The sequence below is a fragment of the Lissotriton vulgaris genome, chromosome 7, assembly GCF_964263255.1.
Source record: "Lissotriton vulgaris chromosome 7, aLisVul1.2, whole genome shotgun sequence".
Lineage (NCBI taxonomy): Eukaryota > Metazoa > Chordata > Amphibia > Caudata > Salamandridae > Lissotriton > Lissotriton vulgaris.
The window spans coordinates 473474039-473501106 of record NC_141695.1 but is presented as its reverse complement, the minus strand read 5'-3'; the positions used below and the strand labels follow the sequence as shown (position 1 = coordinate 473501106).

At 42.2% G+C, this 27068-nt stretch overlaps 1 protein-coding gene across 1 annotated transcript in view; it reads right to left on the bottom strand.

Moving 5' to 3' along the window:
• LOC147701898 (histo-blood group ABO system transferase-like) overlaps positions 1-27068 on the bottom strand; it is a 621989-nt gene that overhangs the window by 396629 nt on the left and 198292 nt on the right. The window contains exon 4 of the mRNA XM_086930527.1: positions 23305-23376. Within this exon, the coding sequence (XP_086786653.1) occupies positions 23305-23376 (72 nt within the window). The remainder of the gene's footprint in view (positions 1-23304; positions 23377-27068) is intronic.

The following is a 27068-nucleotide window of genomic DNA, read 5'->3' as shown; positions in this document are numbered from 1 at the left end:
TCAACAAGAGAATCACCTTCCGCCTCCTTACCCACGCACACAAAGCTCTCCACGAGCAAGGCCCGAGCTACCTCAACAACCGCATCAACTTCTACGCTCCCAAACGCCACCTCCGATCTGCCAGCCACGCCCTCGCCGCCGTCCCACGCATCCGCAGAGCCACCACAGGAGGAAGGTCCTTCTCCTACCTGGCCGCCAAGACCTGGAACTCCCTCCCGGCCGACCTGCGCCTGACCCAAGACCACCTCTCCTTCAGGAAGAAGCTCAAGACCTGGCTGTTCGAGCAGTAGCGGCACCCCCCACCCCCCAAGCGCCTCGTGACCCTACGGGTAGGTAGCGCGCTCTATAAATGTCTTTGATTGATTGAGAGCACATCCCTAACGGTGTATGGTGGGGAAGGTGCAGATGCCTTCCTTACTGGCTTATAGGCTGGGGCCACCTCAGAGATGGCCCTCAGTTCTAGCTAGGCCTACTGCTTATCCTTTTCATGTCCCACATACTTGGTCTGTATGTGAGTCCTTTTGTTTTCTGTGGTGTTGGTGTCGAATGTTTCCACCTCAGGGAAATCCATGGTCTTTGGTATGGATGTGCCACTCATGGCAATATTTTTCTAGTTTCCTTGCCGGGGTGGGGAACCTTGATTGCATGTTGTTTAGTGGAGTCTCGATAATGGATTAGGGAACTTGTTTGTTTAATGCTTTTGCTAAATATCGATTGTCTTCATATTTTTAACTCATTACAAATTCTACTCTAAATTTGGGGAACTGTGTACACCGGGTGCTACCAAAAACCAATCTACTGGTTACGAACTCGATAACTACTGATGCATCAACAGAAAGAAACATTAAATAAATACAAAACCACAATGAAATAATAACAACCTGTGACAAAAGTGCAATAGATTATGACATACATTGCATTGTATTTATGAGCATTGACATTGTCCTTTTGAGCACAGTTTAAGCCATACGTTGGTATTGCATTTATTGGTATTGCCGTTGTCCGTCCTGCACATATCATGGTACTCATTGACATTGTATTTACCAATTTCAACACCTCTTGGAGTGTTGCTTGAGGCGGTTCGCGTGCAGCCCCCTCAATGGGTTCCTAGGAGTCTGCACGTCCGCATGTAGGTGATGTCACTCTTGCGCATCTTCAACTCAAATGGGCCAGACCAATGGTCTTGCAGAGCACAGGGCTCCAAGAAATGCCATTACCCACAACTTTTGACAAGGCTGAAACTCAACCAGAGTGGTATTATGGTCATACAGTGTTTCAGGTCCTCCTGGCTAGCTTCCAGATTCTTTTGGAATAGTTTCTGAAAGTGGGCTGTTTAGTTGCGGAAGGCCATAATATAACTGAAGACATGTTGGGGTGGCTTCCTGAATGCTTGCTCCTAGTGCCCCTTCACCAAATAGATCAGGTGAGTCCCAGAGGCTTAACCCCCTGCCTGGTCCTCGGCCTGCTTCCATAAATCCATAAGAGCTGGGCACTCCTTCTATGCTTCACAGAGCATGTCCCTGGAGGGACCTCCTACCTGCATCTTCTTGGCAGGGACTTGGGCCCCTTTTCAGGCTCCAGGATCTTCTGACTTCATGTGCTGCCATGGACTATGTGGTCAGGCACACCCACTCAGGTAATCACAACATCTCCAAGTGTGACCTGCGCTCCACCTCCTTCAAGCCGTTATGCTCCAGGCTGCTACCAAGCAGACAATCCACAAGCATGGATTGTCTCACAGTTACCCTTAAGGAACCTGAGAACCCCCAGCCCCACTCAAAGGGAACCTGAGACACCCAACATTTGTGTTCACTGCTGTCTACAGCAACTACATGTTGGACCACATTAGGCACTACCTTCTCTAAGAACACCAGATGGCACCGGACAGGCGTCATAATGGCTCCTGTGTCTCTCAGAGCCTCCACACTCTTCCCATTGATGGTCACCCACTGCCAGTATTGCCTATTGTTGTCCGGCTTAAGGGTTCTCTGGAACTCCTCACTGTCACCAAGGGAAACAAGGGTCCACTCAGCTGGCTCCCCCACCAACTGGGACCAACTCGTCCCCAAGTGCTACAAAAGCCATCTGCCCACTAGTGAGAGGCTGTACCAGCTTGAGACACATATGGTCCCCCTTGAAGAGCACTTCCTGATTACACACAAAACACTTCAGGGGTCCCTTCCCTTCAGGCATTCCTGAAGGGAACCAACTCATCTTCTCAACAGGGGGTTGGGAATCCTTAGCCTGGGAACGAGTTTGGAAACCTTTAGAGAGCTCCTTACTGTTATTTTTGTCTCAACCCTTCTGTTGGGGACCTTGCCTTCCTTTGGCTGAGTCTCCCACATACAAATTGTTTTGGACTCTGGTGCTGAGCCAGAGATCCACCTCCCTTGCAAGCTTCCAGGGATTAGTGAGCCTACTATCAATCAAGTGCTGGCGCAGCTCTGGAAAACAAAGACTAAACATGTGCTCATGTGTAATTAAATTGTACAGCCTCTGATAGTCTGTTACCTCACTGCCCTTCACCCAACCATTCAGTGATCTACAGAAAGAATCAACCTACTCTTCTAATGTCTGAGGACCAAGTTTTTCACTTCCCCTAGACTTCTCCCTGTCTTTCTCTGGGGTCATTCCATATCTTCTAATCAGGGCCTCCTTCATGGCAGGGTATCTTGTTTGGTCTTCTTCCCCTAGGGCCAATAAGGTGTCCCTCTCCTCCACTGAGAAATACTTCCACAAAGCTGCACCCCAATTCCTCTCACAAACTTGTGCAATCTCATACGCCTGAAACCCCCAATCTAAGCATCTCCCACTATATAATCAGGCATCAGACTTTAGGCATGTGTGCCTTTCCCTCTGAGTATACTGAAGAAATACTGCCAGCATCTGTGCTGGACTTGCCCACTTGACTTTCAAATCCAGCTCCTTCAAGCTCAGCTCTTGAGCCAATAGCATCTTCTTTTTCTCCATGGCCAATCTATCTTTCTCCATTGCCACTTTCTTTTTCTCCACATCCACATTGAGTGTTGTCAATTCCAACTGGAGCTTTTTTTCTTCCTGCCTGTCATGCAACTCTGTTGCAGACAGACTTTTAGAGGATATAAGTATAAATTGGTTGCGCATATAGAGTTAGGCCATGACCCAACAACTAAATTTCGAGATCAACTTCAGCAAATCTTACAGAAAGCATATGATGATGACATTATAACAGACAAGACAAAGAAATATCTCCACCAAGAACATCCCAAGACACTCACGTTATATATGCTTCCAAAAATTCATAAGCATCCAACACACCCTCCTTTCCGACCTATTGTGAACACCAAAGGAAGCATACATGAACCGGTAGGCACATTTTTGGACAGTCATCTACAGAGTTTCATAAGAACCATGAATACATTTGTAAAAGACACAACTGATTTCATCAACAAAATAGAATCAATCCAATTAACAGAAGATCAAGAAATCTGGATGTGCACTATAGATAGCAAATCTCTCTACACTTCCATTCCCCACAACCTTGGTACAGAAGCAGTAGAAGAGATACTCCTGTCCTCAGATCTGGATCATAATTTTCAAATATTTCTCATGGAACTTTTGACATTCACCTTTTATCAAAGCTATTTCAAATGGAACAACAAACATTACTTACAGCTCACTGGTACATCAATGGGCAATTGTGCCGCCCCAGTATACGCTAATACCTTTATGAATATCTTTGAGAACAAATACATCCTCAATCAAGAATCTTGGAAGAAAAATGCGTTTGTATTTCTCAGATATATAGATGACATCTTTGTACTGTGGCAGGGTACCCATCAAGAACTTCAATCAGCACTCACTAACCTCAATACCATCAATGAACGGATCCAATTTACATACCAGATTGATAACTCAACAATTGCTTATTTGGATGTACTACTTACACGCAAGAACACTAATATTGAAACAACTATATATAAGAAAACAACTGACCGCAATAACTTACTCCATTATAAAAAGCTTCCACCAACTTCCCTTAAAAAATAATTTGCCAGTATCTTAACTGTACAGAGTCAAACGGATTGTGTCAGAATCAAGTGAATTACAAATTCAAACTGCTAATATGCTTTCCAGATTTGAGGAACGAGGATATCCCAAACGAATCCTAGAACAAGCCGGACAGAGATGTATCTTGAAAACATGGAAAGAATTATTACAACAGACACAAAAAAAACAAAATTTTGAAAACTGTCATTTTGTCTAAATACTTAACTTACAGACAAAAATACAAACAGATTATAAAAACACACTGGCCGTAATTACCAATGAACCCGACTTCGCAACGATAATTGCAAAAGAACCCACATTCGGGTACACCAGGAGTAAAAATATTCAAGACATACTAAAAACGTCCGTGAAGAGTACTAAGGTAGACCATAAGGGTATGACCCCTGTCATAATTGCAGCAATTGCCACAATGTTATCAAAGGGAATATCATTACTCACCCCATGAAAGGTACACCGATAAAATTGAAAATGACAGCTACATGTGATACTACCAATGTGATCTATTTATTGAAATGCCCATGTGGATTAGCATATGTTGGCAAGACATCTAGAAAAGTCAAGACAAGAATGTCAGAACACAAAAGCAATATTAGAACACAAAAAACAAACTGAACAGTGGCCACACATTTTAATGAAAGACATCACAATATTTCCCAATTGAAATTTATCGTTTTGAAAGTGATAGAGAAAATACCCGGAAGTGATATGAACAGAACTTTGTTACAATGAGATAACCATTGGATTTATTTATTAGACTCGATGAAACCTAATGGGCTCAATGACCGACTGGAATTTGCCTGTTACCTATGATTACTTTATGAACTAAGGAACTACACAGATCACCGAGAGAATTGCCCAAAAATTATTCATTTTGATTTTTATCTTTTCAATTTTTCAACTTTTAATTTGCTAATGTATATAATGGGTTGTACATTGTAGTATACATCCAACTGATCGATATTGATTTAACCTAAGATCATCAGACTATATACCATCTAGATTTTCCATATTACACACCCATACTGATATTTTTATACCTTTTTAAGATGGCACTCACACACGGCTTCTAGCGAGAAATATACTTCTCTCTCTTACCCTTGCAACATCAAACGTTTTTCCATCTCGAGTGTTGAACATATTGACCCATAACAATATACTTCAATGGAAGTTAATTCATTATACTAACCATTAATAAACGGGAGCTCGCCCTATTTAGATTTACACCACTTTAAGATGGCGACCGCGCACAGCTCCACGAGAATAGTCCTCTTTTCATGCCCAAACTTTTCATTAAAATGCGAGTAAGACGCACTAACTACTAACCACACGAACGGAGCACGAGTATGAACACGCATAACTAATCGGCAGGTAAGATACGGAGACAATCTTCTTTACCTTTTCACAAATAACTACTAATACTCATAGAATGTATTCACATCACCTCGATAATTAAAGAGCCGCGAGCGATTTGATTTCACCTAACTTTCACTGGATAGATCCGTTGGAGATACCTAGAATGCAAACACCCGTTATTTTACCACTTTCTCGAATATATTTACCCTTCACAGTGAACATCTGTTTTTTCAGATACCTTGAAACTAACCCCGTAATAGAGTCGACTTATAAACTTCTAACAATCACCAGAACACCGACTACCTGATTATTATTGTCATATACACCAGCATGTAACATACACCTACTAATAATCCATTAAAAATTGAAATTGTATCCTCATGTGAGTCATTATATATTTTTGTTAAGAGATTCCCCTGAAGAAGTGCACGTTTGTGCACAAAATGCATTGGGAATGCCACTTTGAACTACATTTAACTTGTGAAGAAAAAAACTTTAATACATCATAAAGAATATGTGATTTATGATTAACCTCTGAATTAAATTCATATTTGAATTCACAAAATATGGAGAAACTTTATTGAACAAAATACTACTATTTAATCGCCATCCAGCGATTCCTGTTGTTCCTAGAGGGTCATCCCCTAATTGCAGAGGATGCTTGCTTAGACTTTTAGAGGAATCACTGCTGCTAGCTCTGGAGGTAGCACTTCAAATATTCAGGCTGGCCCCCCACCCCACAGGCACTCTGGATTCGCCAGCCATTCCATATTCAATCTTGGTTCATCTTCATCCACAATAACATTCTCATCCTCTGGGTGCACAGCTGCATCTCTGGCTGCTAACCACCCTCTCTGTGCCTTTTGCAGTGCCTCCATTTTAGTGACTCCTTTAAAAATATTTGAGCTGCCTGAAGAAACCTTTGAGCTTGGACACCAGGTTTCCGACTTCTCCTGCTCAAACTCCACTACTGCTGGTAGTGGCTCTCCAGATTGAGACATGACTGGACAGTATATTGGTACTGTAGGAAAGTGCCTCTTTTTGACATGTTACCCCCACTTTCTGAATGGTATTTGATGTGATTTTGACTAAAAGGGTACTGGGTCCCTGCTAACTATGTCCCCAGTGCCAGAGCTCTTACCCTAAACTGTACCATTTCTCCACGATTGGCACACCTTCAGTCTCCCTGTAAGTCTCTAGTAGCTAGTACCCCTGGTGCCTAGGACATTGGGACTGAAGAGGGTCCACTAGGGCTGCAGCCTGAATTCTGCCAACCTCGGGACCCTCACCAAGATCATGCAAAATGCCATTGCAGGCTACGTGTCTTGGTTCGGACAAAAACGAAGAGTCGACATGACAGACATCTCTGTGTGCCATGCCTATGGACACTGAGTGAGATATAGGTAAGTCACCCTTACAGCAAGCCTAAAAGCCCTAAGGCAGGGTGTACCATATACCAGGTTTGGTCATATCTGCATGAGCTGATATGATTCTGTAATATCTAAGTCCATTCTTGGATATTGTAAGTGCGCAAGAAAGCCATACAGATTACATGAACTAGACACTCATCTTTAAGAGTTCCCCAGCTCCATGACTTCACTGTACCCCAAGATGTTTGGGATCAAACCTCTCATCTTTATAAACCCACACTGACGGCAGTTATCCTATCAGGGTCAGGGTTGTTCCTGCTTCCCACAAGAAGTGGTGACAAAGAGGGTGTAGATACCCTAGAGGTACATAACCCTATTGTCTACTATCTGCCATTTCCTTTAGCACTCCTAATTTTAGTACTGAGGTGGTACCCCTCGAACCATAACTTATAATTTGACAGTGAATTGTCTTGTACTTCTGCTGTATGCCCTCTACAACCCCCAGAGCACCTCCAGCCCTTTGCAGATTGCCCAAGAACTCCCTTTGAGGTGAGGAGCTACTCCCCTGCAGTCCGCAGGCACCGAACCCACAGAGTCCGGTTTACCGACTTGCAGCTCCCTGGTCCGACTGACGTAGTCACAACACAGGAAGAAGTACTTGTGCTCTAGAAGGTCAGATCTGTCTCTCCACCGAATGTGGAGACACCAGGACCAACCGGAGCAGCGCTGTACTAATTCCCAGGGTACCAGACTCTTTGCACCAAGATCGACAACAAGGAATCCAATCGGGACTCTAACTGCCCAGGAAGCAAGCACTCATTAAGGGACATCAGAACCCCAGACACCTACTCCATGAGTGTCCCAGCCACCATCCTGAAATCACCCATGCAAGCTTTTTGCCCCTGAATGCAAAGAGCACCTTTGTGCTCAGAGCCCGGTCAACCTACCTGCTCGGCACCCAACCCGTCCGGCTTAGGTAACATTGGACCGGCTGTGCTCCCATGCTCTAGATGCCCCTGCAACCTGAGCCCCATCTGGGAGCCCTCAGACTTGCACACAAGTCCCCATATGCAGCCTGCTTTTATGTGGCCCTCCTTCATAGCACACCAGCTACCAACACTATCAGCACCCTCCTCCCAGCCAAATTCGGGACAACCACCAAAGAAGCGACGGTGGAATTTTGGACCTCGGCTTGCTACTACTCTAAACTCAGAAGGTGAACCCCTAGAACCAACTGCAAAATTTTCTATGCATTTATGCTTTTTTCCTCCTATAGGAATACATTATGCGTAATTGCGCATAAATGTGAACTGTTTTTGGAACTTTGATAATGTCTAAGAAAAACAGTATTTACCTTTGAATGACGTTCTTGGTTTGAAAATATATATACAAATCTGTGTTATTTTTCTAAATAGGTCTTGGATTTATTCTTTGAGTGTGTGTCCCACTTATTGCCGTTGTGAGTGCAATCAATGATTTGCTCTACCTTCTGATAAGCATAACTGGCTCACCCACACCACCACAAAAGAAAGCGTTAGTAGTATCTACTTTTGTCTCTGTAAACCAATCTGGGACTCACTGGACTCTGCACTTCTTTTTACTGCACTATATGGAAAGCCAGCTTCCTACATACACGTAATGGTCTGAGATATGGAAGTATTGTGCACCAATCACTGTATGCAATGCACAATTACAAGTCCTATCCTCACCGCTGATCACCAATGTTAGAAATGGGGTCTCTAGTTGGCAGAGGTATTCACCCTGTCCAAGTAGGGACACACACTCTAGTCAGGGTAAGTGTAGTACACACTAAACGTTTACCTGTTCTCACCCCCTGGTAGCTTGGTAGAGAGCAATCAGGCTAAACTAAAGAGCAATTTGTAAAGCATTTGTACACACGCACAAAGTAACTCAGGGAATACACCACAAAAGTACTCCACACCAGTTTGAAAAAATTGCCATAATTTATCAGTCAAACAAGACCAAAACGACAAACATCCAACATACAAAAGTCAAAATATGACTTTTTAAAGATTAAATTAAAAAGCAGTGCTTATAAGTATATAGCTCCAACCTGGTCGTGCTTGAGCAAGACAAATCCAAAAATTCAGTCTAACCACGATGGAGCATGGGCCAGGGAAAGGAGTAAGAGGAGGTGAGGCATTGTGGATGCAGGTGAGATGTCAGTTCCTTAAGGCGGTGGAAGGTCTATGAAGCCTTGATTGTTTGGGACGATGCGTGGAGCAGTAGTGGTGTGTCGGATGCTTTTGCAAGACTTCGGTTCCTGAAGGGGACAAGGTGTCAATGATGCGTCGATGTCGAAAGCGCAGTGCATCGATTCTTTGGCGTCTAAGTTGAACCACTGGCTGAAGGTGATGCACTGGTTGAAATCCACACAGGGTCAGGGATGTGTTGGGACGGTACACCACAGTCATCGGTGGTGCAGTATCCAAGACTCAGGCAGCAGCTGTTTTTCATAGGTGCTGCAGAAAAGTCAGGCTGTGTTAAAATTCGAGAACAATGTGTCACACACTCAGCCATTGGTGTCCACAGCTTTAGTGTAGGCAGCAGCGATGTATCAATTTCACAGGGATGTGCCAGTTCCGTACTAAATCTTGGAGTTGATGTGCCGATTTCTTGGTTGCAGCACCAGAATCACCTCCAAGGGCCCAGCACTGGATTTGGCACCACTTGGCAGGTCAGGACTCACAGCAGAGGAGCCAAGCTGATGTTAACAAGATGCAGGTCAAATCTTTAATATTCCTGAGACTTCAGCAAAAGGAGGGAAGCTCAGTCAAGCCCTTGGAGAAGCTTAGAAAGCCGGATGTAGAGACTAAAGTCCAGTCCTCTCACTCCCAGGCAAGAAGTAGCAGTCAGAAGACCAACACAGCAAAGCAAGCAGAAAAATCTGTCAGTCTCTCCTGGCACCACAACAGCTCTTGTTCCTGGCAGAATGTCCTAAGTCTAGAAGTGTTACAAGTATATGGTGTCAGAAGTCCAGTACTTATATCCATTTTAGCCTTTGAAGTAGGGAGTGTCAGAGCCCCACTCACCTGAAAACCAGGAACCGCAGAAACGAAGAGAGCCCCACCTCTGGCCTTCAGACCAATCCTCCACACTGATTACCACAGTATGGGCGATTGATCCCAAGGGGAAAGAGACGAGAAATTCGCCACACCCGATGTTCTGGGACTCGAAGAAAAGGAACTAGGTGTGACGTTCGGACGTGGCGTGAGCAGGGTGAAGGGAAGTACAGACAGTGTCTGTAGGGTAGCAGTGTAGAAGGAAGGATCAGCTTAAGGTCTGTAAAACAGAAACAATAGAGGGATTTTAGATGAAGGAAAAGGAGTGGTGAACACACATTTGTCAAGGTTGTTTCTCCTATGGCGGTAGGGGGATAAGCAGAATACACTCACCACGGTTGCATAGTGTTATGGAGTATTAGTTTGTGTCCTTGAACTAGGTAGACAAGCCCAGTGGGTAAAGCATTCTTCTCCAAGATGGGGTATCAGGGAAATTAGGCAGTTGAGGAACTGTTCCTTATTAAAATGAACTTCAGAAGAAGGGGGCTGTAGACTGTTGCTTAAAGTTGAAAATGGAAAGAAAACAAAATAAACTGCTCGCTTCCTGACTCAAGGTGCAAAGTACAGGGTATGGTGCTCAGGTTAAAAGTAAATAGATAACCATGCCCGCAGTTATCCAAGAGCGAAGCACTGTCATCTCCTGTCATGTGCTTCTAAGTAACACTGACCAAAAAACAATCCACAGCCAAAAAAGGAAAGACTGGATTAGCGGTGGAGGCGATGCCGCTGGCTCCTGTTGTGCGCCTTGAGGGAGATCCGAACTTAAAAACTACTTCCTTGGTGAGAGAAACAATGCTGGTGCTAATGGCTACAGCCATTCCCCTGTGGGAAATGTCTGAAACGATGAACCGTGTTTGCGGTGGATAATCAAGAAGGGCGCTGACGGCTCCTGCCGAGTGCCACTGGGACCAAGTAAATGCCACGTATAAACGTAAGCTGTGGGGAAAATAAACTGCTCCAGAAGAGCGGTCTCGCCCAGGGAAACAATGTTGGGAGTAGGCTGCGAACACGGGCAGGGAGACCAAACAGGGCCAAAGGCTTCGGCCGCACACCTGGGAGGTTTAAAGGGCCACAGATCGCACTGGCGGTCAAGAAAAAAGAAATCACTTGCTCCTCCTGCCGTGTAAGCGCTGCCTACGTAGAAATAGAGAGTCATGCTCCAGTGTACTCTCGGGACAAGAATCACAGGGGAACACGAAGTAGCCGTTATAAAATCCAAGAATAGTCACAGAGAGGCACGCTCCAGTGTACTCTCAAAAGCCGGTAATATAGATAGAACTATAAAGCCAAGCACATGTGTCGGGTAAGGGTGGCTCTTTAATAGTAACCACCCATACCACCTGACTTGCAACAGCCAATGCAGGGGGAAAGGAAAAAACAGAAGACTTTTAGATAGAAAGTTGGCAAACCACAGGGCTTGATAATGGAAAGTGATAACAGGGAGGCTTCAAGTAAAGGTCTTTGTAGTGCACAAGGCCCTGCCCTTCCTGGCGCTTAGTCCAGACACACCAGAGTGGGTTATACAGCTCTTTGTGTGGGGACAAGCACAAACCTATTCAGCAGCAAGTGTCAGCTCCTCCCACCACTCTGGCTCAGGAAGACCCATCAGCCTGGTGATGGGCCATCAGGGTATGCAGGGCACACCTCGGCTCCCTTTGTGTGTGACTGTCTACACTGAATTCACACAACCCAGCTGTCACCCTGCTCAGGCATGCATTCTAGGGGCAGGCAGAGGCACATACATGTGGTATTTTAAGACCTACAATTTAAAAACCAACTTTACTAAAAGATGTGTTTTTTATTTTGAGTCCAGAGGCACCAAACTCCAATTTTCCATCTGCTCACAATTTGAAGTTTAAAGTGTTACAAGGCAGCTTCAATGCTAGCCTGTGGGAGAGATAGGCCTTGCTGTAGTGAAAACCTTATTTAGCAGTTTTTACTACCAGGACATGTAAAACTCAACAGCACATGTCCTACCTTTTGAAAATCTGCATCCAGCTCTTGGGGCTACCTGTGGCCTTCCTTGGGGTGCCTTACATGCAATAAAAGGAAGGTTTGGGCCTAGCATGTAGGTAACCTTGCCAGGTTGATATGGCGGTTTACAAATGCACACACAAGCTCTGCAGGGGCAGGCCTAAGACAGGTTTGAAGGGCTACTCATGTGGGTGGCACAATCAGTGTTGCAGACCCACTAGTAGCACTGTACTAGGGATTTAACAAATCAAAATGCTGATCACGGAGTAACCAAATGTCATTACATTTTAGACAGAGCACATGCATGTTACCACTGGTTTAGCAGTGGTAAAGTGTCCACAGCCCTAAACCTAGCAATTCTGAAGCCACAGTCAAAAGCAGGAGGCTGAAGCAAAAAGGCAGAGGAACCACACAAAAAGATACCAGACCCAACAACATCCACAATCCTCCATTTTAATGTAAAGTGGGAGGAGGTGAAGGGGGCTAGTTAACAGCTCCCTGCAGCAGCATGTATTTCATGCTGGTCTGAGCATGAGGCTGATGCAGGGAAGGGAGGGGGCAGGGAGACTATGAAAAGGTCGCAAGAGATGACAGGAAAGAGAAAACTGAAGGTGTGGCTGGGGTGGGGGCAGCTGGAAAAAGGTGACACGGTAAGGGTGAGTGCAGGTTTGTTTTCTTTTCTGCTTCTCAGAGGCTGTCTCTGCCTCCAGGAAGCTTGTAGTGCTGTTGCCACGCACAGCAGGAAGGTGAATGAAAACACCTCTCTCCTGTCTCGTACTCACCTGCCTTTTACTGACCTAGCTTTTTTAAGGATTTGTGGGGACTTCTGTAAAATTTGTTGGACTTTTACATAAGTCCCAATTTTTCATTTTTTTTGCAAGTTGCAAAATCATAAAATCCTGGAGGATTTGAGTTTTAGACGCATCCCCCATTTCCAGATACAGCCTTTGTACAAAGCATTCTTCTCACAGCAGGGAGTGCTGGTGCTGGCTCCACGCAGTAGCAATCTAATCAAAAACAAGGGAGGAAAAAACGGTTCTCATGTTCCAAGTTAAAGGAAAAAGCTCCAGTGGAGCAAGTGCCCTCACACACCCCGAGAGATGTCATGCTTCATTCATCATTTGGCATGCTCCTCATCGCGCCAGCGCTGCAATGCCCTACAGGCACCCAATAGGTGGCTCTTTGCTGGAGATCTTTTAAATGCCGTACGGTGAAGTGTGGGTGTGCGGGTTGTGTTGTGTATGTAGTATGCAGGAGCACCTACAACAGAGGCACAAGCGGGTATGAGGTCTCATCACTCCAAACTTTCTGACATAGCAATTAGAGAAAGAAACAGAACACGCCTGGCCAATAAAGTTTCTGACCTTGAATAACAGGAACTACAGCCTCACCCTCACTCCTATAATCTGTCAAAGAACAGTGTTGCTGAAGAACGAATCCACAACAAATTTCTAAAGATAATCCTGTCGCCCCCACTCCCCGATCCTTTTAACACTCTGACTGTGAGCCAAACTTTAAGGGCGAACATCAAAAGAAGTCTGCTTGAGCATGTGCCGAACTTCAATGTTTGCATCATTTACCCTCATACTTTACCACAGTATACTGCTTCTTTCAATTGCTGCATAAATCACTTAATGCTCATGAATCTCAACTCATGCATCCAATCATGACTTTACTCTTCCAGCCCTGCGCAGATCAGCTCTTCGTGCTGAAATGGTGGTCTAGTCACTCAATTCAATAAGGGATCTATCTGGCAATAGCTTCTGCCCCTCCATTAATTAAGGACCAGTGCGATACAGTGGAAAACTGGAAAGCTTTTTTTTACTAAAACATTTTCTATTTTCAGATATTTAAATCTAGCTCAAGCATTGAAAGAATGAATGCATATTCTGAGGAAGCCGATGTGGAAAGGATTGGAAAGCAATTCTTAATAACGGTATCATACTTTTTTACTGTTGACTTTAACAACTATATAATGTCATAAAGCACAATCATTCAGACCTCATTTCCGTTTAAAAACATATAATTTTAGAACCAGCAGTATGTTTTTCAGCTTTCATGTATGGCTGGATTGCTTGAATGCGGATCGATCATTCATGTCAAAGAATTAAGAGCATGAGCCCTGTGACATGCCAAGAGAAAGCTCTGGTGTTTTTATTTTTTGTGAGAAAGAGGTGTAAGCGTCGTGCTTCAATAAGGAAAATTTACCAACTTGCGCCAGCTGAATGACAAATCACCTGAGTGTATTCGCACGTCATGTCACACCATTGTTTCCCATTTTTCTCAGAGCTGCAGTGTGTTTGTTTTACACGCACAACTGGAGGAGGAGAATGACAAAATGACGAAAGTATTCCTTCCTGGGGGAAGTCACCGAAGGGGCCAATTATTATTATTTTTTCTCGAGTTTTATATAGCGGGAACTTGACCAGAAGGTATCGGGTATCAGAGCGCTTTACTCGAGCACCAGTTGCGTTACACAAGAACACATCCATTTTTGTAAGGCACGGGGAGATTAAGTGATTTGCCATAATTCCAGGATGTTGAGCGTCGTTGCCGAGATTCGAACACGGTTCCCCAGAGGATTAAATGGGTGCTTGCACTGCATTCTTCTATAAGACTCACATTTGATTTGCTCCATCCACCTATGTCTCTTCTACATGCTTGTGTGCTACTTGGCTTTGTGTTCTTTGTGTGGGAATGAATCTTTGTATGTTGGTCTTCGTCCAGGGGGAATGGTTTGTCTGCTGGTCGGTGTGCGTGGGTCACTGCTGGAGTACTTGCATCGGGGCCTCTAAGGCTGATGGTTTATGAGCATGGGCTCCTCTGTGCCTGGTGGTGTGCTGCAATGCATGCCCACCGCACTGGTCTGTGTGCACATGGATACCTGTAAAGATAATGCTCTTTACGCGTGTATGTGATTTTATTCAATGCGTTCATGTGCTATGGAAAAGACAAACCTTTGTCAGTGCTTGGTTACATTTGGCTTCCACAGCACAGTTTAAGCAGAGTCCATGGCTATTCATGGCTATGCAAGGAAGGAACTTTGCTGCTTAAGACAGCATTCAGCAGTGCTAGAAGATTTTTGGTTGCTCTTTGAAGAGTAAATGAAACAATATTCATGCCACATGGAGATCAGTTGTACCTCTATGAGCATTCTACTGCTTTGTCCTTTGAGTGTTCTATAAATCATTCTTCCTTAGCCCACAGACCGAATCCCTAGCAGACAGAGAGTTTCAGACAGGGACTTGGACTAACATTGACTGAAACTCGAACACAGACAGAGTCTCACACATCCAGAGCCTGACATAAGCCTAACTTTTCTCTCATGCATGCACACACACACACTGATATTTACCCTTACGCACAGCCTCTCCCATTTTTTTGGATTAAATATCTTTATTGGTCTTTTCTTATTTTTTCTTTTCTTATATTTACATAACAGTTCAGGAGTATCTGAGACATTATCCAGACATATAAAAAGAAACACAATAAGAACACTGTGTATATCAACAATGTGTTACAGAAGTGGAATTCCAATACACAGTGATGCATACATGTTTCTCTGCAAAAGTCTAACAACATAATAAAATCACTGCCACCGAGAAAGAATAAACATAGCATGGCTGGGTAATAGAAATGTGCATCCTGTTCATGACAATATGGTGGCTCGCCAAGGTGGGACTCAGACCCATGTGAGTGTTAAAAGTCATTGCTATGTAAGTGGATGGTCAAGAGCCAGGGAAGTCTCCCATTGCGGGCTTGGGCTATATGTGGTTTCACAACGGTTTGCGCTGCTAACTACAAATACCACAACTCTTTTAGCTCAGGATCCCTAGTGTACAAGTTACATATCGACAGGCTGGACATCATCATCCTCCCGGTCTCCTTCGTTCTTGAAGGCTGTGAGTAATGTGTCCCAGTGTTGCATTATGGGGTGTTTGCGGAGCCCCTCTGTTTCCTCCCTGTGCAATATTGTATTTTCCACCTGCACCCATATCATGAGTGATCTCTTCCAGCTTATTGTCTATGGGGGGTCGGTTCGCTTCCACCTCTTTGAAATTAAGTGCTTCACGACTATCAACCCCAGGTCACAAAATCGTGACGTGACTCTGTTCTTCTTGGACCTGTCATAGATCCATACTCGAGCCAACTCCCATATGAGTAGAGCATCACACATGCAGTGAGTTATACCTGCAGACCTTCACATGCCTAACACGTGTAAACTAAAGTTCCTTCCCGTCATGCTTGTGCATTTTGAAAATTTAAGTAGATAGACACATATTCATATGCTAGGCAAGTGCCTTTTTAAATACTAGTAAGTTGCATAAGTAGCCTGCGCCGTTGTGCAACATCTTAAAACAAGCATTTGCAATGCAAGTGTCTCACATAAGATTGAGTTATTGCTATTGGCGTTGTAAAAATTGATACTTGTATAGCGCACTACTCACCCGCAAGGGTCTCAAGGCGCTTGTACGAATACCGCTGTGGAACCCATCCTGGCTTTCCCTGTGAGGTGTCCACTTCTGGGCACCCCCAAGGTGGAGGCCAGGCATCCTTAGCGTTGTGGGGGCCGTTGTGGGGTTTAAGCAAGCTATTGCCCAGAGTTGCAGAGTGGGACTCCATGATTGGAATAGGCACAGAGGAGAGAATTATCAGGTCCGTGGAATTTTGAGCCCGAGACTCGCCAAGGCTGGGAATTGAACCCTGGTCCCGGTCTAGACCTCTGCATCAGGGTCTGCCGCTCTAACCATTGAGCCACACTTCTCCACGTTGTAAGTGACAATATCGTTTACCCATGTGTTATGGTGTGTATGTATGTGGTGTGTAGTGGAATTATGTTGCTTGCATTGGAATTGTTAGTTGTTGAACTGTGTGGTGTGGAGTGGATTTGAGTAGTGGAAATATGTGGCACAGCACCTTATGCCTGCAGCGCCCGCGAACATCTCGTTCATTTTATTCATCACTCACAAGGTAGTGTTAGGAAACTAATACAGCATATTGTGGGATTTGCACACTCGAAAAATTAATTATTTTATCAGGAGAAAAGCAAGTATATGCTTTGCCAGCCAGTAGAAGAAGCAAAGGTTTTATAGGGACTAGTTTTTGTGTAAGGTATTGCTTTTCCCAGTTCACAGAAGGAATAAAAAACAAGGGAATGAAGAAAGTAGGAAAACTAAATTGTTAGAAGTGCTGGAAATTCCTTATGGAGTGTCCTTAATTTTCTGATAAACAAACTATTTTTCCAAAAGGAAATTACAACAGCAATTGACAGCAGACAGGAACTGCTGTAGGGTGGAATGTGGCCTGTGATGACATCTGGTATGCTGACATCTGGTATAAAGAGTTCTGCTGTCACAGACTCTAAACGCAAAGGTGGCATCAAATTAATCAATTAAAAACAAAAACATAGACACAGAAGGGAACAAGATTATGTGGAGATGTGCTCCTTGTGAAAGAGCAAACTGAAGTCACTCCAGTGGCTGAAGCGGGCTGATCCCCTGCCTCATGCAGTAAGCAGTCAAGGGCAGTAACAAAATGTGAATGACACACCAACAGACCAATGGATGAAGAAAGCTGTCTGAAAGCCCCTTTAAATAAGAATGTGGAAATAAATGTGGTTTTAAACTCAAAAGGTCTTGGGTAACACCAGACCTAAAACGCTCTGAATCGTGAAAGTTGGGCCACCAGTTTTTCTCACTGGGAACAAAGAGTAGAAAAATAGATGAGATTGTCTAATAAAGTTGCTGATGAGCCCAGTGCTAGTATTAAATTGTTAATGTTTTCAGATGAGAGTACATTTTTATTGCTTATAGTTACATAGTGCACTAACAACCTACAATCAACGTGCAAATGTATCATTTAAATAAACGAGGAAATAAAATGTTGCTAACTTTAAATCAACCCAAAGAATAAATACCACAAATAATGAAAAACTGTGGGTACATGTCAAAAACAAATATCATAAAATTTGGATTCATATGTGTAATATGTCAAACGAATGCACACCATTTCAGCATCAGTTACATAAACTCAGAGGAGCACAAGACTGTAGTAAACCGGCAATTACTAATTAACTGAACTAACAATTACATTTCTTTGCGAAGAGGTTCCCTGTGTGTACCTAAATAGGTTGTGTATAAAAGGCAGGAGGAATTCAAACTTTGCCAAGAGGCCCCGAAGAGAAGTTTTCTCACCAAGATCTAAACCCTTCCTAAAAAGGTTGCCTATTCGGATTCCACCAATATTTTAATTATTGCACCTACGTGAGACAGACTTGGTCTGCAGAGGGAAAATAAAAATCTACAATTAATCAATCAGTTCAAAGTCTGCAATTCCTTACATGAGTAGTAGACCGCATCCTGGCACAACATGAACGCTGCAGTTTAGGAAATCCACATCTTGCTTACTTTTTTGAGCAACTTTAAAAAGAGAAATCCATGTTTTCTCACGGTTTTGCTAATTTAAGAACAATAGCCCACAATCATATGAGCGGCGTTACTGTGCACATCAAATAAGCATTTAATAGAATGAATATTTATGCTTTATGAAATATCCTTAAAAAACATATCTTCTCAAAAAGATTGTTCACCCATAGCTCTCTTTAGTATGTCACATCGAGCACAACCAATATTGTACAGCATAGCCCAAGTTTTACGTAAATCCGGGCTCAGTACAATTTTGGTGAACTATCCCAGTAAGGAAATGTTTACATAAGACGTCTCATTCAAGCACACCACCTCAGTAGCTTGTCAGTCCTGTACAGCTGCCAGGAATAGGGTGTGCAGTACACTGGCTTCACTGTGCTAGGGGAAAAATATAAAAGCGGGCGCTGTGCTAAAACAAAGCGTGGCGCCCTTAACTCTCTTATGTATTCAAATATTGTAAAGAATTGCCCACGTTTTACTTTGTAAATCCGACCTCATTGCAATTTTGGTGACACTCTCCCAATAAGGAAATGTTTACATAAGATGTGTCATTCAAGTACACCACCTCAGCAGCACGTATGTTGCGTACAGCCGCCAGGAACAGGATGTGGGCTACACTGTGCCATGGGAAAAAATATAAAAGCGGGTGCTGTGCTAAAACAAAAAACGGTGCCCATGTATCGTCATTAAAAAATAATGCTGAAAGCAGGGCATCGTGCTAAAATATAAAATAAAACATAAAGTGCTTCGCACGTTCATATTTAACTAATGTGCACTGCAGCCCATTGAAGTGGGCTCCATGGTTATTAAAAAACCTGGTGCCGTGCTAGGTGCCATGCTGACAAGCTATTAGTAGCACACAACAACAAAACAAGTAGTTTCTAAACTGAACAGATGACTATTTACAGCGTAATAAAACTGTATTTGTTTGGTGTTCCTTCAGATAAAACAGAAATGATGTATCAGAGCACCAATTAATAAGGAGCCAGGATAGAAGAGCCTTCAGTTACGTTTTCACTCTTTGAAAAAGCGAATGAAGTTTTAAAGCCACTCTTACGTGCTGGCTATTGGTTCATACTCCGTGAGATCAGAGAAATAATGGTCAACATTGATGAAACTGTATTAATCCATAATAATGAAATTAAGATTGTTACGAGTATGTACAATGTCAGAAATCGATTTTTCTAAGTTTAAAAAAAGAATGATCTCTGCAGATTCGACTTCTGAAGTTCTTGCTGCCCAAAAAAATGACAGTGTGCATTGAAATCAGCAGGAACCATTTTAAGAAATGTCCTGATAGATTTAGATTTTGGACTTAATGAAAAATGTTGTGATGCCCCAGAGCTCCATAAATTTTGGGAGTCAACAAGATTGCCTGATGTTGTAATAACGAGTTTTTGAGTTTGAAAAAGTATCCAACAACATTGATGATGACTTTGAAGATATAGGCGAAGAGGTGGATGACTATCCCATGAACCGACAGGTTTATGCTATGCAAATGTAGTCTTTTTCAAAATACATTTTATGAATTACATCATAGCAAAAAGAAAACTCTGCTATACATGATGATTGCCCATACAATCTATGACAAGCGCAAAAGTAGAGAGCCAGTCATTGCAATGAACAGGATTGGTGTATCAACAAGTTATAATGATATAGTACGGAGCAGGAATTTGTTAGTAGCTCATGCTGTAAAATCTTGTGAATCCGACAGCACAACACTTCCATGTCACTTTACCAGGAAAGGATTTACATTTTCTGCTCTTGATAATTTTGATTTTGAAGACAGCTCTTCTTTGTCTGAAACATCCAGCACACGATAGTGCCATGGTGCTTTTTCAAGACTGTACCAATGAAGTAGCTGCTGGACAACAAACTGTGTCAGCTGTAGGCATAAACAAACAAAGCTGAAAACGTATACCCCAACTGCCTTGCCAACGTGTGGAAAAATCAGTACAAGCCATCAACACATCCCAGTCTATCAGAAAGTTTCAAAGTGGCTGAGGAAATGGATCTTCTTCTACCTGATGCTGCAGTCTGCAAAACTGATTTAACTGAATTTACCATATAGCTTATTCAGTGCAGACTGAAGGATGAAGAAAAGCCAGTTCCTCCGTGAGCTGGAATTCATGCTCTGATCTCCCAGAATAATGTTCCACTGAAGAAGGTTGGGTGTGTACCAGTAATACCATCTCCAGTCACAAACTACACAACAGCATACACAACTCTAAAAAATGTCCACAATGTGAGCAAACCAGTAGAATTTGACTATCTTTATCCAATGATGGGAATTATCCACATGATAAATGTTACATTGTGGTGTGCAGGAAGTTATCTCAGTGGATGTAGAATAGACAATGCACTTATTGAGGCTGAGATCTTTGAAAGGAAAACTGTCCAGTTAGAATTGATCAGAACTCATTATGTTCATTTGCTACAAGGTATGCTTATCATTTCTGAGGCTATAGAAACATTGCATTTAAATGTTTTCTGAAACAAGAATGATGAATTAGGTATTGCATATTTTATCTCAGAAGTCAACAAGGCCCAGGGTGCACTTCATTCCAAAGACATAATGTAAAGCCAGGCACTGTTCAATTCACTCATTTCAAAATAAGAAAAACAAGTTCATAGAGTGTGTCAAAGAATGTAAAGAAAATTCGGAACTTTGCACGTACTAGGGCAATATTTTACACATGATAGCTCTAGTGAAAAACTTGGTACGTGCTGATTGGAAAGGTGATTGGGAGCTGTATGTAAATATTGTGGAGTCACTGATTATTGTGTTTCATGAATTTGCTTGCATAAACTACTCGAGATATTGGTCCTTGTATTTGGAAAGAGTAAAGAAGCTAGAGGTGAAAAAACCATACCTCTATAGAAAATGTATCCAAAGACATTTTGGGGTGAAAGACGGAGAGGGAAGTTTTAATGCTGCGGCTCCAGATATGAAACAAACAGACGTTGCAGAGATCACATCAAAGCTCCAAGGGAACTGTTGATCAAGCACGTAAAAGTGAATATGTTGCTCAATGGCAGATAGTTTTCCATAAAGTCCTTTCTATTTGCAATGTTTTCAGAGAGATGACATATTCGAAATTAATGGACCACCGTGAAACTGTTCCTCACCACGAACATGTTGACAGCCTTCTTCATTCCATTAAGCAGCAAGGAAACCCCTTTGAAATGACCGAGCCTGTGCGACTACACAGCTTTGTGACCACACAATATGTGAATAACAATATAAAGACACTTCTACTAGATTTCCTGGAACATGGATTGAAACTATACGCAGAACTGAAGCAGGAGTGATTTGTATTGGAAGAGAAAAAGCTGCTGTTTCGTCCAACCAGCCATTACAAAACAGGTTACAAAACACAATTTTTGCAAGCACATGGAGAGATGGATGTAGCAAAAGAGAGGCGTGAATTTATCAAAGACATTCTGTTGCATGATCGTCTTCCAACAAATGCATTATTTGATGGAGATGCTGCTACCAAACCAGTGAAGCATAAACTCATACAAGAGCTCGAAAAAAGCTTTCACCTGAAAAATCTCAATTAAAAAAGTAGCCTTATTGAAAACTGCTGCTGTTATGTCACAATTGTAAATGGTCAAGGTTTCATCTATGCAAAACTTCGGAGAGGTCGTTCAGGTTGATCTACAGATATCAAAGTCGATGCGCAACTTGCAGGAACTGCACATTGTCTTTGGCACTTATCTTGAACTATCGATCAAAGAACGTGAGAGAATCAGACTAATGTCTACAAGTGGAACAATTGACCTTGCCTCCATCAAAATTCAACACCTATACCAGTGCAACTTGATCAATTCCGATCATCAACATCGAACTAAATGAACTTGGAGATGTTGACTCACCAAAATATTGCGGATGCTTCAGTGAACACTGAATTTCCAATTATTGCAAGTGGAATGACTGTCAATGAGGAGTTGGTGCTGCAGAGAAATATTTAAAAGGTAAAAGCCATATTGTGCAAGAACTTAACAGCAAGTTGGAGGTAGCTGGTCTTCTTGTTGTGCCACAAGTTGATTGAGCTGTTCAAAATGGTTCCAATCGAGTCATTGTACTGTCAAATGACATTGATGTTATTATTGTGCTACTTAGATTTGTTGCAATTTTCATAAATCAAGGATTGTCAGAGTTATGGATAAATTATGAAACAGGCGAGAAAAGACACTTAATCCTGCTTCATATTCTGTACAAGAAACTTGACCTAGAGATGCCCAGTGTTCTTACCAAGCCAAATATTCTTATGGCTGATAACACTATGAACAAATTGGAACAAAGCTTGGAACTTTAACTGCTAAACCTACAAAGTTTCTAAAAGGATTTGCTGACACAGGAGAGGACTGTGACTATAAAGACATAGAAAAATGCCTTGTGCATGTGTGGAAACGAGTTCTGACTGTCACACATTTGAGGATTTTCGGTACAGTGAGATCAAGAGATCAGTCCACCCATGTCATGTTATGTCTGTGGCAACAATAAAAGAGCATTCTACTTGTTAGGAAGATGTATAAATGTTTTGGATCATGCATTTATAGAGAAAGATCTGTGTGAATTTGGTTGGGAAGATATTGATGGGGTGCTAAAACCTACGGTATTTCAAAAACATTGTTTGGTATATACTTCTATATATGTCTCTTCTTTTTCCTATTATAGCAGCCAACAAGTACTTTCACTTATAAACATCACACTGGCCTAGCCACTGATATTATTTGCTGCCTTTATGTAGGCTATGTGAGCAGCATTAGAGGGCATGGGAAAGACGGAAACGAAACTCAGGAAAGGAGAGAGAGTGTAGAATATAGGCCTGTTTTTAGAAGGGCAGTATTTTAAAAAGATAAACACCAAAAGTGTATAGCATAAAGGTATATAAAAAGTAAATATGATGAGTGTGTTATTGGGAGTGTGATGGGGAAATGTATGTTGAAATTTCAGATACTGCTCCACCTTAAAATAGAGCAAATATTTCTAAAGGATATATTTGAACTTCTAATACTGTATGTTTCAAAGGGAATTCTTACCTTGCAGAGCTCCGATTGAAAATCTTAAACACTTCAGTATTCGTCACCCGATGATCTTCTGTGTTGCATTGTCTTAAAAAAAAGAAGATTAATCGATCTGATTAACAGAGAGCCTGTACCATTTTTCAACTGAAATCTGCCTGGTTAATTTTTATTTTTATTTCATGATACATTGAACTGGTAGATAAGTGCATCATTATGGAACTGGTTATTAGATGGTGCAACAGGAAATATATCAGCTTTCTCTTGAGCATCAATACACACTACATCTTGGGTCTGCCTATCAAATAGGATTAGGACTTGGCCTAAATAGTATTTCTCACATGTATCAGTTGTAAAATGATGGGTTCTGTACCTCCAAAGGATGTGAGTCAATGTCCAACCATTTTTCAGATGTAGCCTCATCTCTATGCTGCCCTAAAGAGAAAATGATGCTATCTTCCACTAGGCTGGAGGCTTGTCCTTATCGCAATCTATTGTCACATACAAGTTTGTTTGTAATACCAAATCCCTTCTTCCCGTCTTAAGAAAGATGTTAGCCTCAATAGGAATTACAAACCAACAACTCATTTGAATAGCTGGAAGCTGCCACTGACGTATGATTATATATGTACAAAAGATTACTGAAACGAAACAGAGTTCTGTGGTTCTGGAGAATTCGCTATAAAGAAATTCTTTATAGCAAAATTTAAATGCATAAAAATAGTAATAATACAAATTGTATAGTCGCAATAAATAAATAATAAACTGCATTTTTTTTCATCATTATTCAACATTAATAAGGGTGTAAATGTATGGTGATGCACAGAGTTAGCATTCGGGCCATGCAAACTGCTATAGTGAGCACTATATTTCCACTTTGGTTTAGTGTTAGGGTAATCGCCATTGTTAGGGCTAGGATTATAGTTAGGATTAGGTTTAAATTGAGTGTTATAGTTAGGCAAACTTCAATCATATAATCTAAGGTTAGAGCCACTGTTAGGATTAGAGTTAAATTGATCTTTAGGGTTAGGCAAGGTTTAGCATTTACTGCAGGGTTAGGGCCAGGATTAAGGCTAAACAGAGCTTTAGAGTTAGTCAACGTTAAGCACTTTAGGGTGAGGACAAAGAACACCCTTTTTCTCCATAAAGAAATTCAATCTAACAGATTTACTGTAGCGGAACATGTAACATTCAGTAAAACTTGTGTTATTTAGGTATCTTTATAGTAGGTTTTCCATAACAGTTTGTTTATGGTGGCCTTCTTCCTAAACACATAGATCCAAGTGAAACACGATCAACTGCATGTTGCGTATGACACAATGCACAAATAGTGTTTATCTAATTTTTCTGCACCAGATCAAAAAATCACCAGAATAGAAACAAATATGGAAGGATCAGAGCCTTCCATCATTCATAATGAGAAGCAATATTTCATGTGGAATAGAAGATTTGACAGCAGTAATAGTAAGACCCTCTCCTCTATGCAAATCATTTCTTAGTGGCACTTGGCAGACATGAGAAGGGGCCTAACTGGAGTTCAGAAACTGCCCCCACCTACCCAAATGAACAGCATATCCAGTGAAAGTAATGTGAGATGTTGTTGATGATAGAAACTAGTATATGCTGGTTTGATTCTATCTCTGATTCAGTCTGCAAAGTTTCCAAGGGCACAGGATATGGTGGCAGCCCTCTTGAATAGGTGTGACCTGGAACATTGTGTCTACCATTGTATGAAGTGTTGCTTACTGCCCCAGCAGCGCTTAGTCGAGGACCATACCAACACAGCAAAAAGGGTATAAAGAGTGGAACCTGGGTAAGGGGGCATGTACACAACTCACTTCCATTAGCAGGGTCACCTGACTGGTGACACCAACACAGAGATGGGAGTATGTGTAAGAAAGCCCTTATGCAGAGGCAGCGTATAAGTCCTAATGCTCGCCAAGGGGCACAGGAACCTCTGCATGCACAGGGGGGCAGTGGGATACCTTTCTCAGCCTGTGTCTCTTCTGGTGTCCATGCAAGGCTTAAGCTGTACCTAGGACATCTTCACTGGGTTGCAGTTTCTCCATGCAGTGTACACTCCCTCAAGGGCATGCTTGCTGGCACGCTTAGTACAGAGCTATGGTGGAGTCTCTCCTTCCACTGCAAACCTGCTCCTGAAGTAAACTCCCCGCTGCACACCTATCCTCATGATCCACAATACATCCCTGTGTAGGTGTACAGAGTTAAATAATATCTATGTGTTCATAAGCAACAGGATCAGGGCTTTTGAGCAGCCGCAAATGAGCCCAGTATTCAGTTCATGTTCTTCAAAGACAGTCAACCAATACCCTCCTACTGTGAAAATCGTCTCTCTATACCCTTATGATTAATGGTTTGGTGCAGATTTTTATTTAGATCCTTGGCCCTGAATAAATACTTTTTCTCATGTCTAGGATGTTGATTACTCTAAATGTAGCACACTACACAAACTGGCTAGTCCAACAAGCATGCATCATTTATTTGTTTATTTTAACTTACAAATACTGTTCAACCATAGGCAAATAAGAATTTTCCAGTGAACAAGAACAATGTGATGAAATGGCTAGCACAATAAAAACTGCATACAACACAGCCATAAGTGTCAAATGTGGTACAGAGATGCGTGATGTGCATGGCTTTATTATAAGAGACAGATTCTGAGAAAAAAGGTTGTTGTTCGACTGGAGTGTGAGCCCTGGTGAAGCAGCAACCACAATCCTTGTCAGGATGAGAAACAAGCCAATCCTAAAATAAACTGTGCTCAACTCCGTGGTAGCTTGGCACAGAGCAGTCAGGCTCATCTTAGACGCAATGTGTGAAGAATCTGTGCAACACTTCAAACAGTAATAAAGTAAACACCACACGAAAAGAATGCCACACTAGCTCAGAAAAACAGGTCTTATTCTGAAACATAAACCAAGACCAAAATGACAAATCCAATCAATAGAACCGGAGTGATGCATTTTGAAAGATTATAGTGAAAATAGTGCGAAAAGCAGAAAGCGCCAACTGTGGCTATCTGGTCATGCCAGATCGAGCCAAAGGCACAAGTTCAAGTTGATTGAGATGGAGGGCGGGCTGGCTATTGGGACCCAGTTAGGTCCTTCTCACCCAGGCAAGACAGTAGTAGGTCAGCCCATTAATATCAGTGCAGTGGGTGAATGTAACTGTGGTTTTAAATTGTGGAGGGCTAAGCATTTAAAGGGTATATGAGCAAGGTTTGCGGTTTAATATGTTCACTAATCTTCTTCCACATGTTGTATTTACCGCGTACCATTTACTTTTGGTTTGGGCAAGGAAATAACGTGGGAGGGTGGAGATTTGCTATAGGTTCAAATTGTAGTGAGTTTTAAACATGTGGACTCATGCTACACCAGGGACATCATTTTCTTTTCTTTTACTGTAGAGAGTTTGCATTGTACAAAACGTTGAGAAGTCTTTTATTATCCATTTCAGTGACCCCTCATGAAGGGCCCTTGCGGCCTGAAATGCATTGGGTGAAAAGAAATAAACATCTTCTGAGCTAAATGAGTTTCCAATGATTCTTTTCAACGTGTCGCTGCTGAAGGCCTGGAAGGCATGCAGAAGATATGTGAAAATTTTAAATGAATCATGCTGGAATTTCGCTGCTATCAAAGTGATGTTGAAAGTATGGATGAAGTTTTGAAAAAGCATTGGATTACAGATTGGTTTACTGTGAAAAAATGAGTACCATAACTAAAAGGAATAATGAAGTTGTTGCTGGCTAGGATACATTCCTA